This window comes from Nyctereutes procyonoides, unplaced genomic scaffold (genome assembly GCF_905146905.1).
Source record: "Nyctereutes procyonoides isolate TBG_1078 unplaced genomic scaffold, NYPRO_anot_genome, whole genome shotgun sequence".
Classification (NCBI taxonomy): Eukaryota; Metazoa; Chordata; class Mammalia; order Carnivora; family Canidae; genus Nyctereutes; species Nyctereutes procyonoides.
In genome coordinates, this window is record NW_026575132.1 from 13803971 (window position 1) to 13822300 (window position 18330).

At 39.1% G+C, this 18330-nt stretch overlaps 1 protein-coding gene across 3 annotated transcripts in view; it reads left to right on the top strand.

Moving 5' to 3' along the window:
• PARD3B (par-3 family cell polarity regulator beta) overlaps positions 1-18330 on the top strand; it is a 991638-nt gene that overhangs the window by 530204 nt on the left and 443104 nt on the right. For all 3 annotated transcript variants that reach the window (XM_055345407.1, XM_055345409.1, XM_055345408.1), the window contains exons 7-10: positions 5602-5727; positions 7861-8219; positions 10997-11136; positions 12383-12511. In XM_055345407.1, the coding sequence (XP_055201382.1) occupies positions 5602-5727; positions 7861-8219; positions 10997-11136; positions 12383-12511 (754 nt within the window). The remainder of the gene's footprint in view (positions 1-5601; positions 5728-7860; positions 8220-10996; positions 11137-12382; positions 12512-18330) is intronic.

Sequence of the window (18330 nt, forward strand, 5' to 3'; positions counted from 1 at the left end):
TTAATGTTCCAAAATATACTCCCAACAAGTGAATATAGTAATCCAAATTGGTATTTCCTGATTTTGCTCAGGTATATGGAACTTAGGATAATAAATACTCTAGCATTATAAGTAGCTATATCAGAAGCTATATGTTTTCATTATTTTAACTATAGTAGTAAAATACCATTGTGTTATTTTTTTCTAAAAGAAAATATAATCAAATAAAAATAGTATATCACATTCTTTTGAAATTTTAAAGACATTATATTGCTAAATCCACAGTAGCAAATGGTAATTTAGATATCGGCATTTCTTGAAATTTATGTCCACCTAATAACTAGATATAAAAGTTGGTTTACTGTTAGAAATTAAAATGGGTGCCTGAGACTTAATATTAGTACTATTATAACAACTTTATAATACTAGTGTAATGACAGCCTTTAGCACTGTATCAATAATGACAAGGGGTCTCTTAAAAGAAAGGGCTTTTCTTAAAATCAGTTTCTCACTCATGATATGATTTTAATTAATTTGCTAAATTAATTGTACTTATATTAAATGCATCACTGAAAAGTTAGAATGCCTTATTTTAGCTTAGAAGAGCCACATCCAGAAAAGTCCATTGATTTTTTTCAACATCACACAAAATCCAGACCCAACCTTCCTTACTCCATTGATCTTTCTAAAGCAAAAATTTCCCCAAAGACTATATAGTATTAATTTACTGGTTCAGAATATTTATTCAATTCAGTCTGCCACATAGTGGGAAGAGCAGATTTAGTCATGATATTTTGGTTGGCATCATTTTCAGCAGGTAGCCATCTGCTACCTGTAATTGCAAAGTCATCACCTTTTTTTGCAAATAACATCTGATGCCAAGCTCTTGCTGGAATGAATGTTCTCTAAAAAGAAATGAACTGAAAAGCCAGTGGCTCTTATTGTTTCATTTCCTGTATGTGTTAATAAGCGTGTTTATAAATGTTATGGGTTATGGCACAGGACAAGCTGAGGTTGTTTTTGATAGACAGGAAGGGTATTTACCCAGTTGTCATGAGAAATTCTAATGGCTTTTGGCAGAAGTGTACTGATAGAGCTTTGTGAAATACCAGAGCGGTTAAATTACCAGGCCCTTTAGCTTAATGAAGCCAGCATAGAACACAAGATCATCCCAATTTCCAAAACATGAAGAAATGTACAATGTGACAGTCGCCATACTTCATTTTCAATAGTTCAGAAATCAAGTTGACCCTGTAGACCAGAAATCACCTTGTCTCACATCAAATGAGAGAAACACACTATAATGTATTGATTTCTTCCCTTCTCCTTCCTGGTTCTGATTTCTAGCATAGGCCTTGAAGAATAGAAAGAGTGTTATACTTGGATTCAGAACAGTTGGATTTGAATCTCAGTGTTCTCTTTTATTACTTTGAGCAAGTTCCCTAAACTTGCCTCTTGTGAATACCTACTCCACATCAATGTTGTGGGGATTAAATGATATTAAAAATGTGAAAACTTGTAAAGCACAGAACATATGAATGTGTAAATTATCAGTGTTATTAATATTATGGCTAAAACAAAAAAGCCTGGTTCAGAAATGAACTTTTATAAGTTCAGTAATTTAGTGAAATACATATATATATATATATATATATGCTTTTTTTGCTATCCATTAGTATTATAGAAAGGAAATTTAATTAAAAAACATAAAAATAATATGGAAGTGGAGACATGAGCCAATAAAAGTTAAGAAGTAATGAGTACAGGCTGAAACAGCACACTTAACTCAACCCATGTGTTTAGATGCAACTGAGTATAGAGCGTGTCAGACAAGTGTCTGACTTCATAATGCCATATGGTTTCAGTGTGTGAGCATGGGGGTTTGGGGGTGGTGAGTTAAGGTCATGGTGGTATACTTAGTTCTTAATTTCCTTCCATTTATTGGTTTGTGTCATTATTTTAAATTAGAATTTACATGTAATTCTTTACTAAGACTACTGTAATTGACTTGGCCTCCAATTTCTTTATATATATATATATATATTAGAAAAATACTGCCACACCTGTTGTTAAATAGGAAATGTAATTTCACTTAGAACACTCTGAGTACAATATAGTGGCTGCTGTACTAGATAAGGCTTCAGTGGATTCATTAGGTACGACAGCAAAAGGTGTTAAGTGCCACTTGTATGGAGGCCCCTTGGCTTTAAAGTAAGAAACAAAACAAAAATACAAAAAACTGAGTTCCTGAAGGTAAAAAGCAATCTTATTTCATTGACTTAAAAAAAAATTAAGTACTTTTGTTTTAGAATTAGAAGCATGGAATCTAATTGTTTTTCAATAAAGATAGCATAAAATACATTTGTTTCCTAGTAAAGACAGCTAAATATGACAGAGAAGAAGGAAGGAGTGGGTGAGGAATGACACATAATGGAAGGAGAGGAGATGTTTAGATAAAAATACAAAGCTGCTAGAGTGGCCAAAGCCTTTTATTCAGTGGGAAGAGCAGAAGGGAGCAAGGAGTGAGTGGGTTAGTGTCTAAATGATTATTATAAGAAAAAGAAGCAAATGGCCCACCCTCTTATTCTGTGGGGCAGTAGATTTCAGCCTCCTTTATCACTGCTCATTAATGCAAATTAGCTGGTTCCTCTCAGCCTATAATTTCTCAACAGCATTAATCTTTACATCCTGAGAGCCTTTGTCCCAGATGAGACCACTACCACAGCCCACCAGTTTGGGTCAGAGAAGATAATGAGATATTCTTTTCCAAGCCTTCTCATACTGGTCTGGATGAAATCAAACTGGAGGAAATCCACTCCTTCTATGGAATAGAGAAGGCAGGAGTGGTTTGTTGCCAGGGACCAAACTAATAAAATCAGTCAGTTTTACATTTTACCAAAATTACCTCTGACACATGGGTTTTACAGTTGAGCTTATTCTGTCAATAAATTTTTCATGGAAAGTTAGGTTATTTAGATCAGTGAGGTTCACATAGCATACTCCAGCTGTAATATGCCAGCTAAATTGCAACCCAGTGGCCTGAAAGAATTAATTCATCTCCCAAAATGTGAAATTAAATCCTAGGGAGTAACATTACATGACTGATGATGTACTGAATTAAATTAAAGGAAGACTTGAATGCTTGTTAAAAAAAATATCGCTTACATAAACTAGTTTATAACCACATGTGAGCCTCCTAATGGATCATGTTATTGTGAATCCACCATAACAAAAATCCAAAATGTGAACTATTAGAGAGTTGTTTAATTTAGGAAAGAAACACTATTTGTTCTATTTCTTCTCCTTTTTCTTTTTCTTCTTTTGCATGTCAGATAGCTCAATTTTTAATATTATGTTACGAGATTAAGGTAGGATTAGTATCTCAAAAATATTAATTTGAATCTCAGATCCTTTATCAAATAGTAGCTTTGGCCCCTTTTCTCTCCCATACAGAATATGATGAGTTTACTAACCTCCTAGAACTAGGAAATGCAGTGTAACACCACCCCACACATGGGTACCTATGACCCCAAGCCTTCCCTACCATAAATGGCGTGACTCTCTCCTGCATCAGTGCACTATATTTATTAAAGACCTGAATGCCACCGCAGGTGCCCCTCCTCTTGCTTCAGATGACATGAGCTCATTGAATAAACCTGGCTCTGGAGGCAGAGGCCCTATTGTGTGGTTGCTCCAAACAGGAAGATGGTTTTCTCCTCCACTTTCATTAGACACCGCCCCCTCTCTATGGCTGACCCTGTTATTCATCTATAAAATGTTCCCATATTTTATTCAGATTTGAGATTTAATACAAAGGCACTCTGTGATAACGTGCAAGGACCCGTGTACAAAAAAGAGTGACAAAGCAGAAAAACAAGAGGAGGAGGGACCAAGGAGGTGGCTGTTTTTCCCACGCCCAGCAGATTCCTCTTGGAGGACATGGCTGTCTGTCTTATTCTGGGGACACAGCTGGGACTCTGACATGCCACAAGAAGAAGGGAACTCTCTCACATAAAATATAGCTAAAATATATACAAGTTTGGGATCCCTGGGTGGCGCACCGGTTTAGCGCCTGCATTTGGCCCAGGGCGCGGTCCTGAAGACCCGGGATCGTATCCCACGTCGGGCTCCCGGTGCATGGAGCCTGCTTCTCCCTCTGCCTGTGTCTCTGCCTCTCTCTCTCTCTCTTTCTCTCTGTGTGACTATCATAAATAAATAAAAATTAAAAAAAAAATAAAATAAAATATATACAAGTTTGATTTCTTAAGGTTTGTGGTTTAGATACTGCCGAAATACAAGAGTCACATACACACACATCAGGGCTCCTGGGTTGCTCAGTGGTTGAGCATCTGCCTTTGGCTCAGGGCTTGATCTAGGGTGTCCCGGGATTGAGTCCCACATTGGGCTCTGCGCAGGAAGCCTGCTTCTCCCTTTGCCTGTATCTATGCCTCCCTCTCTGTCTCTCATGAATAAATAAAACCTTTAAAACAAACAACAACAATGCATTTCATTATTGCTGTAGTCCTCTTCCTCCTTTGCTTTTTCTCAACCCTCCTCTCTGGTCCTGACTCTAAGCAACAGCCACAAAGGCTGTCCTCTCTGAATCCTGAGTCTTCCCCAGGCCCTGCCCCCATCAGCTCAGCATCTCCCTCAGAAGCAGTGAGTGGTGGGCGTGCTGCTCCAGCCTGATTAGATTAAGTCAGGCAACGGGTGTTGAAGCCTCCCCGCGTGGTTCTGGCCTCCTCATCCGTGATGGCTCCCCACACAAACACGCAGGGTTCAGCCTGCCTCTGAGTGTCTTCTCTCTCTCCTCCTGCCTGCATCCTTCTGGTCCTGTGTATGGCCCACCTTCTCCCCAGATCTCCTATCCCTCCAGCCTGAGCATGGGAAACACCCACAGGTACTTGATTCAGGGGCACTGACAAATGGGGCAGAACTGACTTTTAAACTGAGCAATATGGGGGCACCTGGGTGGCTCAGTGGCTGAGCATCTGCCTTTGGCTCAGATCGTGATCCTGGGGTCCTGGGATCCAGTCCTGCATCAGGTTCCCCACGGGGAGTCTGCTTCTCCCTCTGCCTGTGTCTCTGCCTCTCTCTGTGTGTCTCTCATGAATAAATGAATAAAATCTTTAAGAAAATAAATAAGTAAACTGAGCAATATGATCTGTACGTGTTTGCTTCTTAAAATGCCAACGACTGTAACAGGTAGTAAGACTGCAAAAAGCTATGGTGAACATCTGATCTTCTTTCATCATGAAGCTTCGAAGTATCTTGGCACTAACTCACACCTGTTACAGTCAGCCTGCACCCTTCCCCAAACCGGGCACCTCCGCGTCCTCAGCTCCCCGGAGCTGTAGAGGCCCTTTCTAAGAATATCGCCAACAAGGCGATGGAGTCCTGGATCAGCGTACCCTAGGTCAGTGTTTATGTGTGTCTGGCTTTCTCTCTTTCAGTGGATTTTTTTTTCTCTAAGGATTTAAACAAGAAACAGTTGCATGAATATAAAGCATAATTTCTTTCATAAGGAGAAATCAATACTTGTTTCTGAATAGTTGCAAATGAAGAAAAAAGTTGGCCTATTATTATTCAGTAATTTTATTTCAACCTAAATTTTGCATTTAGGATTCTAGGACTCTTCATCCGCGGCATTGAAGAAAATAGCAGGTCCAAGCGGGAGGGACTGTTTCATGAAAATGAATGTATTGTAAAAATCAACAATGTGGACCTCGTAGACAAAACTTTTGCTCAGTAAGCATTTTTTTTTCCATTGTTTTATGTTCTGCAATTGATTCCTGAGATACTTATAATCACTACTGGGCCCTCGATGATCAAAACTGTTGGCAGGATTTCTGGTCAGCCCCCTTTGAATGACCCCAGTACATCCTTTTTCGAAGGCATCTTATGTGTTGCCATCCTCAAAGGGGGCCTGCACGTGTCCCTGGTGGCCCCAAGAATAGGAAACTGCAGATACAAAGATCCTGGTTGCCGCCTGGTTGTCTGTTTGCATCTTCGATAGACGGGTTTGTTTTGCTTGGGATATGGGTCAGTTAGACTGGTATTTAATGACTCTTTTCACAGGCTGTTAGTTCAGCTTATTAATTAACTAGGTTTGTGTCAGCAGTCTTCCTTAAGCTACTTGTCTGTGAGAGACATCTATGAGGACTCAGTAATAGAAACAAATGAAAAAAAAATATTCTCCCTCAAGAAATCATTTTTCTGCATGTGAACATATTATAGGAATGGGTTCTTATAGCGAAGAATCAGAGTATGCGGCAGTCTGATGCATATTTTTTAAATGTATGTTGGCATTGCAATGGGGCTCTAGAACAAGGGAGTAAATACTAATTAATACTCTTTAGTAATGGCCACTGGATTCTCTTGTTTCTGACCAAAACAACTCATAGCATATATTCTCTGTAGCCATTCTCTGTCGATATTTGTGATTTTGGTTGGGGGTAGGAGGTGGTTGTGCATGAGAGGGGGCTGTGGGCAGTGGCTGCTTAATGTGGAAAGAAATGAATTTCTTCAAATAAGAATGCCACCGTACTTTTTACAAGGACTGAGAGATATGCAAGGTGGAAACTGAGGCTCATAAAAATTCAGCATGAAGGTAGTGCAGAGTAGAAACTGACTCCCAGTCAGGGAACTGAGCAGAGGAGCTGGGCTGCCTCTGTGAGATCTTGTCCTCCTCCCCTTCAAACATGGAGAGCAAGCACTTCATTCGTAAGGTTGGGGGTGGGGGGTAGTGAGTGTCAGGTAGTAGTAGGAATTGTGATTCATTATTATTTGATGTGGCTGCTACTGACAGAGACCTGAAATAAAGGTGCCTTAAACAAGATTTATAGCCCCCACCCCCCAAGGACAAATAAGTGTGGAGGTGGGAGTCCAGAGTTGGTGTGGCAGTTCCACAAGTGTCAGCCCAGGGGCATCTTCCATCTTTCTGTTTTGCCATCCTCACTAAGCGGCTACTCTCTTTAAGTTGTGCCATGGTCACTAGGTAGCTACTGGGGTTCCCCCATCACTCCTGAGTTTGGAGAAATATAAGAAGAAGAAACTTTCTGGCTCCCAGCTTTCCTGTAACCCTATTATATAAATCTTACTGGCAAGAAAGGCTGGGATACGGAGTTGTTTTACGTAGTCATGAAGCATAAGGATGAAGGAGAGAAATGCTAGTAGGAAATCTAAGGAAAAACACCAAATGCTAAGACAAAAAAGTAGGAAAAAAAATACAGGTACTATATAATAGAATAACAGGTACTATATAATAATATAGAATTGATAATTCACTATGATATTGGGCACAGCCAATACACCAAATATCATCATGAGGAAATGTTTGTGTCAGAATTAAAATTCTGGAACACACCCCGTTTTAGAGAGGACCTGTTCTTTAGAAGAAAGCCCTAAAAGGAAACTAATTCAATCAATACTACACAAGGATTTTTTTCAGTCTAAAATTAAAGTTTGCTTTTATGCTTACTTTAGCAATGGCTCCTGGTTGGGTTTACAGATTGAGAAATACTTAAAAACTATGGGTCACTGGACAAGTTATCTTATCACTCCGAGCCTCAGTTTCCTAGTTTTGTAAAGTAAGAGTGAATTGTGCTTACCTAACATGAAATGAGATTAAGGAAGTTGTCAAAAAGATCCAATGAGAGGATTGTGCACCCTACTAAGGCATGTGTAGCCCCGTGTCAGGGCACCTCATGGGCAAGTCGTAAGTGGTTAATTCGTATTTAGTTTGCGGTCATCCTGGGGGTAACAGTGACAGTTTCTCCCATGCTCTCACACTGATGTGCTGCCCCTGTTGCCATGATGTGGGGTGCTTTAGGTGGCATGCTAGGATGTGGATTGTTATGTATTTCCTGACTCTCTTTGAAGGGCTCAAGATGTCTTTCGTCAGGCGATGAAATCTCCAAATGTGCTCCTCCATGTGCTTCCACCGCAAAACCGTGAACAGTATGAAAAATCAGTCATTGGGCCGCTTAACATTTTTGGTAACAATGATGGCGTTTTGAGAACAAAGCTGCCACCTCCGGTCCATGGAATATCAGCAACAAAAACTGTAAATCTCACAGGAACAGGTAGTCCTGAAGAGGATGCATTGACTTCTTTGCAACAAAGCAAGAGCCCCCGAGTACCAAGACAGGGTAGGAAGCCATCCTCTCCTTCACTCTCCCCTCTCATGGGATTTGGCAGCAAGAAAAATGCAAAGAAAATTAAGATTGACCTAAAGAAAGGTAATTATTAAATTATGCTTAATAGCATTCTATTATTGTAACATGTAAAATTGGTTAAGAGAAATGCATTAAGGCTAATTTCGTTAATTCTCCCTTAGTTTAATTGTATCAAAGAATAGATTTAAGTAGGTAACTTAAATTTCTTGGAACCGTGCTACATTCTTATTCTTTTCTTCTGGAGAGTATAGATTGTTTTAAAAAAAGTGATAAAGACAGGTTGGGAAATGGAAAGAACCATTGCAAACTTGAGAGAAACACAGTAAGAAAGCACTGAAATTCAGTTGAACCCTGTTTTGAGCGAGATTAGTGATTTTTGTAGCACCTTTAGGTCAACTCTAAAAAGCCAGTATATTGTTTCTGGTTCTCTAAGACAGTTTTATACCAGCAAAATATTTAGTCCTCAAAAGGCAAATATGTGATAATCATAATTGATAATTATTACATATAATTATATAATTGAAATTCCGCCAATTCAACATTACAAACGATTTTTCAAAACATACTTATTTTCAAAAGCGTGTAGAGTATAACCTTGTCTTCATCTTTTCCAGCATTTCTATGCAATTCAAGCCCAGATAAATAAGACTAGACATGTATATACATGCATATTTATGCAATATTATACATATACACAAATAAACATTCATTCACTTCTGTGCTTTTATTTTAACCTCCTGATAATCCCTTCCCCCACTGCAGCCTTCTGCAATCTGATGTGATTTTCAAGACTTAGTTCAAAAGAAGCCAAGATCTCTCAAATTTTTGTCTGAATTAATAGAGAATTTAATGATCACAGGGTAGTTTTAAAATATTTATTAACATATATCAAAATAACATGTACCTTTAATTAGACTGTAGTGGTTATTCTGAAAGATCCTCTGGTCAGAATTTTCTCCCTCTTAAGAATTCTGTACTGAGAATAAACTGTATTGACTAGGAGGTACAAATTCACCAGAGTGCTTAGCAATTAGGCTTTTTTTTTTTTTTAAGATTTATTTATTTATTTGAGAGTGTGCAGGCATGTGTGCACATGAGCGGAGGTAGGGGCAAAGTGAGAGGAAGAAAGGGAATCTACAAGCAGACTCCCCATTGAGCACAGAGCTGGACTTGGGGCTCTATCCCAGGACCCTGAGGTCATGACCTGAGCCAAAACCAAGAGTTGACCACTTAACTGACTGAGCCACCCAGGAGCCCTTTGGCTTTTTACATAAATGCATCAGTTGTTTTTTGTACAAAATATCCAGCTATGTATAAGACATGGGGTTGAATGCTTTGAGGATAGGTAGATCAGACACAGAAGGTTACTTTAAGAATCCATCAGAAAGGGGTGCCTGTGTGGCTTAGTTGGTTGAGTGTCCACCTTTGGCTCAGGTTATGATCCCAGAGTCCTGGGATGGAGCCTGACATCAGGCTCTCTGCTCAGCAGGAGCCTGCTTCTCCCTTTCCCTCTACTTGTTGCTCCGCCTGCTTCTACTCGCTAGTGTTCTTTCTCTCCGTCAAATAAATGAAGAAAATCTTTAAAAAAAAAAAAAGCCATCAGAAAGCCTTGAATGCAAAAATAAAGAATATGACATCACAAATGTACTCTGGGAAACTTAATCTGACAGCGAAAAGGTACAAAAAAGATCAAACAACAAAGGATCAGTAAAGGATACATTGCATCTGTCTAAATATAGTCTATGTGCCTTCCCTCCTGATTGCATGTAGGAGGAGAGAGAGGAATTGCAGATGGCTTGTTCAATGGTAATGCCATTACTAAAAATCCAGAGTTTTGGTAGATGAATATATGTGAAAAGATCAGAATCTGAATTGGAGAAGGAGTTTCATTGTGAAGTTTGAAATGCTGGTGAACATGTGTGCATGGTCATATCAAGGAAACTGACCCCAGAGAGATTAGGGCCATAGAGATTTAGGTATCATCCATAGGGAGATGGTGTTGGAGCCAGGAGGTGGCCAAGGCAGAGAATCTTGAGACCAAATTGTTCCAGGGCAGATCCTTGGGGAATATCTATGTTCATGTGGGAGAACAGTGGGTAAGAGAGGGTGAGAGACATGATGGGATCAGAGAGGTAGGAAAATAGTCATAAAACAAAGATATGAAAACAAAGATGGGGGACATTAATTTCAAAAAAAAAAAAACTCAGTGAGAAGTGTCAAAGCTAGAGAGAGGGACAGTGCAGAAGAGAAATATTAGTGGATGTGGTCTTGAGTAGATCATTGATGGTGGAAGGCCGAAGAAAGTAAGATTGAAGTGAGAATTCTGTAGGGCAGAGATATCTGAGCATACCTTCAGATAATGTGGAAACCACATACTTGGAGAAAGAGAGAATCAGATGCAAAAGAATGGGCCAGCCAAGAGTGAGGGAGGGAGCAGGGGGTGTGCAGCATAGGAGGAGAAAGCAAGACCCAGCTGGGGGGAGCTGCAGGGTGGCTAGCTGAGTGAGTGCCTGACACAACTCGTGGCAGACAGCCTCTGGCTACTCGTGGTTTACTGAGAAATCAATCTCCTGAGTTTATGGATAACATGTGGCATTTCTTCTGGGACCTCAATAAACGAAAGTGTTACACATCTGCATTGCGCCCTAAATTCACTTTGAAACCATCATGACCTGTCAGGAACTATAATCTTTATTTGCAACAAGAACAACTGAAGTGTATTTAAAATATTTGCTGGAATGTAAATATTTGACTTATTCTGCATTAGTCTAAATTAGGTAAGTTTTACTATAAGGTTTCTACTTAAGGTGACCATGCATTTTCCTGGTCTTACACACTAGGCCCTGAAGGACTGGGTTTCACGGTTGTCACCAGAGACTCTTCCATACACGGGCCTGGTCCCATTTTTGTAAAAAACATTTTACCAAAGGGAGCAGCAATAAAAGATGGCCGCCTGCAATCAGGGGACAGAATTTTGGAGGTAAGACTTAAAATTAATATCTTCAATAAAGTAACCTTGATGTTTAAATAAATATATCAATATTTATATTTGAATGTAAAATATTACAAATTATCACTTGTAGACAAGATAAGGACTTTCATTATAAAAAAATTGAGTCAGTGAGAGGACTAACTTCTAAGTCCCCCATAAGGTCAGTGATATAAGGACAAGTAACACTAAAAACTTTTCTCTGTCTTCTATCTCTTAGGGTCCCTGGGGAATTGATTTTTTTTAATAAATTATTTTTTTATTGGTGTTCAATTTACCAACATACAGAATAACACCCAGTGCTCATCCCGTCAAGTGTCCCCCTCAGTGCCTGTCACCCATTCACCCCCACCCCCCGCCCTCCTCCCCATCCACCATCCCTAGTTCGTTTCCCAGAGTTAGGAGTCTTTATGTTCTGTCTCCCTTTCTGATATTTCCCACATATTTTTCCTGGATTACAGCCAAACTCTGGTAACAGTTCTCTTTAACTTCTCCTAGGGATGGGCCAACCTGTCTCAGGTTGATCTATGCCTATAAAGAAGTATTTGGAACTAAGCAAAGCAAGAGACTTTTCCCCCCATGTATTTTTGTTTGATAAGCATCATCTTCTTACCTAAATATGTATTGTCAGCTTACCTTTCAAGAAATCTTCCTCACTGAAACTGACTGGTTCTATTTAACTTTCTCATGGAAGAAACATGGAAGAAACACTCTAGATTCTAAATTATGGAAGAAGATGTACCAAATGACTAATATAGCTCCAAAGTATAATGTCTAATAATCTGTGATAAACTGGAGACTCTAATTTTCTAAACATGGAGATCACCATTTAATTATAACAAAGAACTTGCCTCCAAAGGAATTTGCCATGTGATTATGGTCCATTTCTTGTTTTTTTGTAGTAGGCAGAAAACGGTGCCAGTTCAGCACCTGAAATCCACTTCTTTCTTATTTAAGAAATCATTCTCTACTGTCAGTTTGATTTTCCCCTCATAAGAATGTGATATCTTAGGAGAAACTTCTCACACTGCTTGCTATCTGAAATGATCTAGCACCGTAATAATGATGGTCAGTATAAGTACTTTGAACTTAGTTGGTTTGGAACCATGTGTTCAGTTTTCATCTTTTCTGAGCTTTATTGACTGTAAGAGACCATCTACTACTTACTTTCAGAAACCATCTAGGGTAGAAGGAGATGGAAAGTGTCATAATCTGTTCATATGATGGCATCCATTAGGTAAATGGCAGAGATGTCACGGGGCGAACTCAGGAAGAGCTCGTGGCCATGCTGAGGAGCACCAAGCAAGGAGAGACAGCATCACTGGTCATCGCCCGTCAAGAAGGAACTTTTCTTCCCCGAGAGCTGGTAATGTTCAAGTCTTAATGAATCCTCAATGCAGAGTTTAGTGTACCCAGTGAATTCATAATAGCTGAGAGATCAGTTTTAAGTCACAGGTTTCATTTGTAATAAGAACTGAATCACATGAAGAGTATTGTGTCCCATCTGGGGTTATCATGGCTTTATGATGTTAATGCAGTGAGTTGGACATATGCCAATAGTGCTTCTGGGGTACAAATACAAACACCCTTTTAAGGAAGTAATTTAACAACATTCAACTGAATAAAATATACTTTGAGTGTGTGCTCTATGTTAGCTTTATGCAAAACACAGTCAGCAAAAATGGTTGTGGGGCCACCTTAATGCAGTTTGCAGTCTAAATGGAAATAAAATATAACCAAGTATTCAAAACAATGAAGGTGATGAAAAAGAACTGCAGGGTGCTATAGTAACATGTAACAAGGAATTTAACCTTGTCGTAAGGGCTGGGAAATGTATTCTGAGGAAGAGAGTTTTAAAGTCTTGTTAAAAGTGTATGCTCTTTGACCTACTAACTACTCTTCTAGGAATCTGTCCTAAACTGATCATCAAAGATGTGGAAAAACTTCATGTACATTGATTTTTTTTTCTCAAGTCCTTTTTATTGTAGTGATCTGTTAGGCACTGTACAACCATATGGTAGGTATTGGTTAGATAAATAACTAGATAGCCCTCCAGTGAAATGTCATGGTTACTCAAAATGGTCTCTTTGACAAACTGATCATAATATGAGAAAATGTTCATAGTACATTAAGTTAAAAAGTAGTATATAAAATGATATATGCAGCATGATCAAATTACAGAAAAATATCTTTTTAAAAAAAATCCAAAGAACTGGCAAGAGATGGACCCACAATGTTGAGATTATGTGAGATTTTAATTTTCTCATTTTTAAAATAATGAACACATATTACTTTATTATTGACATATATATTTAAGAAGGCTATACAAAATCCACCTGACTTTTATGACTCATAATAAAAAGGAATAAATGTGGAAAAATGACTTTATTACCCTTTGTTTTTTTTATTTTATTTATTTTGAATCTATTTAAGAAATGACAAAGGTACATATAGGTAACATGTTAGATTCCCAGAGTTAGATCATCAGAACCGGTAGGACTTAGTTGAGAAAACTCACTGGAGTTAGCTTGGAAAAGAGAAAGTTTAGGACACATTTTTATTATTGCTAACAAGGATGTATGGAGTTATTGTGTGGATTAAAAAGTAGACTTACAATGTTTCTTGAGGTAGTTTCTATCCATTAACATACTTGTGTATTAATCTAATAATTTACTAAGTAAATGCTGTTCACTAAGTTGGAGGTTCTGGGGATACAAAAATAATTAAGACTCATTTCCTGCCCTCCTTGAGTTGGTACCAGAACAAATATTTGGAAGTGATAATGTTACAAGTTACAGTAGTTTCTGACTGTTGGAGCTGTCCAGGAAGAAAACAGGCAACTTAGAATATTGGAACAGAGCCAGCCTCACCATCTGTCAGAGATGCGCTAGAAAAAATTCTCCCATCGATAAGGTGAGAAGACTAGATGAAGTCTAAGATATCTCCTCTAAGCCTAATATTGTTACCTATGTTTATATTCATAATCAAATATACAGTCTTCCTGAATCACCTCTTTCATATATTAATGCTTCCTACTATTGACCGAAGGACCTCCTTCCCACCACTTTTCCAGGCCGTCCTTCTCTTTCCCATCATCTTCTCCATTTTGCCTCTTGCCCTATTGAATGCTCAGTAAAACAGAGAAGGGAAGAAGAATGGGTAGTATAAGACATAAAGACTGTATTCTCCCCTTCTTTCCTCTACTTGACTCCTCCATTGCCAGCCATCTTGCAAGGAAGAACCTTGCATTTCTCATTTCCTCACTTACGCTTTTTAGTCTTCCTAAAAAGAAATGCTGCAGAAACTTGGAGTTCAGATTTTTTTTTCTAAAATGCAGATGGGTTTTTCTTTCAATCCTTTATTTATCCAAAGACCTCGGTCTTTGTCTACAAGGATTACAAAATAAAGCAATTAGAAAGAGGCAACATGTATATATAACAGGAAACCCTTCACTTCTTGTCCATCTCTTGGTTGGATGAGATAAAACTTAGAAAACTTTGGTGGGACTATGTACTTACATCAGGAATGGGAGAACCGGGATCCCTGGGTGGTGCAGCGGTTTGGCGCCTGCCTTTGGCCCAGGGCGCGATCCTGGAGACCCGGGATCGAATCCCACATCGGGCTCCCGGTGCATGGAGCCTGCTTCTCCCTCTGCCTGTGTCTCTGCCTCTCTCTCTCTCTGTGTGACTATCATAAATAAATAAAAATTAAAAAAAAAAAAGGAATGGGAGAACCAGGAAAGAAGTTCTGACCGTGTATTCTTTTGAACTGTGGTCCTGGAATGAGTGAAATCCTGCATAGAAAGAGAAACATTCCAGGGGAGCCAGCATGGCTCAGTCATTAAGCCTCTGCCCTCAGCTCAGGTCATGATCCTGCGGTCAAGCCTCTCATCAGGCTCCCTGCTCAATGGGGAGTCTGCTTGTCCCACTCCCATTGCCCCTCCTCTCTGCTTGTGTGCTGATGCTCAGTCTCTCTCTCTTTTCTCACACATGCATGCTCTCTCAAATAAATAAATAAATAAATAAATAAATAAATAAATAAATAAATAAATAAATAAATAAATAAAATCTTTTAAAAAAAGGAAGAGAAAGAAATATTCCAGTCAACAAAAGAACCTAATATCAGAGCTCCAGCTAAGAACTCACACCCTAATGAGGCCTTAGTTTCCCATCTAATAGTTCCTTTTACCCCTTTGCCAAGTCTTCTAGAATTTCTAACTTGGCAGCTAATCCTTCCTCCTGGAAGCTCCCTCCTTCCCCCAGGCAAGGCAGAGAGGAATACTGACCTTACCCGGATTGAAACTGAATGCTTTCTCAATCACAGACAATTGCATCTGAAAGTTAATGAATGTAAAAATAGAATTTTCAGAGTAAAGAGGGGTGAAAGAATCAGTATATCCAACTCTAATTTTGCAGATGAGAAAACAGAGATTCAGTGTGGTGGAGTAATCTATTAATGGTCCCACCCTGCTTGGGAACTAGAGGCATAGGATTCTTAACACTTGGTGCTTGTCTCTGGAGTTCAACTCTGGAAGCTCAACATCACACAATGTTTCTGTGTGATCTAGAGCAGCTCACAAAATTATTCCAAGGCTCAGTTTCCTTATCGATCTCATGAGATTGTCGTGAAGATTAAAAGAGATCATACATGCAAAGCTCTTGGCATAGTTCCTGGCCAATTATAAGTCTTCACTATATGTCAGCTATAATTCTGCTAGTACCTTGCCACTTCAGTAGTATTAAACACAACAAAAGTACAATACTATACTTTAGATACCTTTTGAAGAAAATAGATCTATTCAGGCTTGCCTGGGATTAACCACTACTTTAAACATTGATTTTTTAATTATCATTTAAAAATATATATTGCTGTACAAATACTGAATTACAAAAAAAAAAAAAAGAAGAAGAAGAAGAAGAATTTGTGTGTGTTTGAAACTAAATCCATAAGTCAGGCAGCCTGTGTGTTATTAGTTCACTCTCGTTTAATAGAATTGAGTGAAATTTGATTTCTATCCCAGAAAGTGACATCATAGGCCAAACCCCCCAGGGAGCATGTTAAATTAATTGTGCAACTGTGAGATTATGAGTGCAAATAAATTATTTGTTCTCATTGTTTTTTAGTTTTATAACCAAATTTGCAAGGCATGTGGTCAGTATCCCTTCTCCTAGAATTCTCTGGCAAACAGTCTAGACTCTTTAAAGAATATCTGACTTCTAATTATCTAAATATGTGGAATATTCTTTGTAACCACAGCAAAGCAAGGCCTTTGAGGATTACAAGCACCAAGTCATGTGGACCCAGAACCTTGGTTTCTGGAATAGTATTCTTTGTCCAGCCCAGATACCTTCCTTGAGTGCTAAGAGGCAAGAACCATACAGGAAGTTTAAAGAGAGGTCCTGTTTGGCATGCACAGCACTGTGTCACTGTGAGTTACTTCATAGTGTGACATGCACGGGACTATTTGGAAAAACAGAATGAAGAACAGTGTAGTTTATGACACATCTCTGTATTTTCCTTTCAAAAAAAGAAAAAAAAAACTGGAGGTGTTACCACTTTGGTCTCTTCTCTCTTATCATGACTGATGCACATACTTGACTTTCCATTGAAAATCTGGCAGGATGAAGGAAGGACAGCACTTCCTGCTTTTGTCTTATTCTATCTCCTTTGAAGAAAACAAACCGTGTTTACTGTTTTCCTCTTCTGAGAAACCATCCTCTCACTTTTCTGAAGCCTTGCTGTTTCACGAGCTGGATCCCCTCTTAGCTGAACCGCTCCGCCTGGTTTCCGACTGGTAGGTAAATCTTCCTACTTCCTCGTTATCTTAGCATCTTGTAAAGTCTTAACACTTACAGCCAAGGGAGCCCGTGGTCAGCAGTTAGACAGGAAGTCCTGATTTAGGGTGCTCTCTCTCAGATGTGATCCTCTGTCATTCCAAAGGCCTGAGCACCCATTCATTTCCTGATCATTTCTCCTGACCTGCTACTAATTTCGTTTCATGCCTTCCCTCCTGAGCAATTGGTCAGCATCACAAATGGAGCAGTGCATTTAGCCAACCTTCGTTCCAACTGTGGCAGGCCGGGTTGAACATCAAATGAGAAGAATTCATGTACTAGCATCACAACTATTTAAGCCCTTTCTGGTATCTTTACCAAAGGAACTGTGTTTCAAAGGTAATCTTTCCAGAATCCCAAGCTGGAAGACCCTCTTTGATGCCTTCACCCCCTGACTGGGTGAGAGTTTATTAAAGAGGTGTTCACATAAGGAACATTTTTTGCAAAAGGGACTCTGAGATTAGTGTTGGTAATAGAATCCCAAGGTGAAGCTGCTGTGACTGTGTCTGCACTTGATCACTCTGCCACTTAATCAGTGCTTTGTTTGGTGTGTTCGGTGAGAGACGCGTTCGACGTTCTCTTCCATCTCTGACGCCCAAAATACTTGTGTTCTTATGCAGAGCTTTAGTTTAGGCAAGATCATGAAAAACTAAAGATTTTCTATTGATGTCATGCTTCTATTTTTTTTTGAGAGCTTCAGAGAGAGTGGGAATGTGAGAGAGAGACTGTGTTGTTTATCACGTAGGTGCATGTACAGCCAACACACATGTGAATGTCTTCTTTCATTTATTGGGGAGAAAAAAAATTGTGCCATTTCTTTGTTAACCTCTTTAATGTTTCATGTTCTGACCTGCTGCCTTATCTTTAAATTATCCTGAAAATCACAGCAACCCCTGGTGGGTAAAGCGAACTGAGAACATTTCAAATGTATTTATAATTTCTACCTGCCAAGTTTGCCTGCTATTAAATGCTGGCCTCTGCAAGTGGGATTAACTATATTTCAAGCAAGGAAGTTTCTCCTGCCTGGCATGACTGAGATCCAAAAGGCGGCCAGCCATGTTTGTCATGCCGATTTGATCTTCACATAGAAATAATTGCTTTTGCTGAGGAAAAAAAAAATATAATACACATGCACCTGTGTGTGGACACTCCCCGAACAGCTGCTGAGTTTAGTGTGGTCCAGCGCTGCCGTATTTACCGATCCCTGTGACTGCCTTTGCAGTGACACGTGGCTCCCACTCCTTTACTGTTTATCTTCTTATGAAGTGAAAAATTCATACCTTCAGATGTCAAATTATTTAATATCATAAATCATGAAAGATTTTTCGTTTGAAATCTTAGATGAACCTCA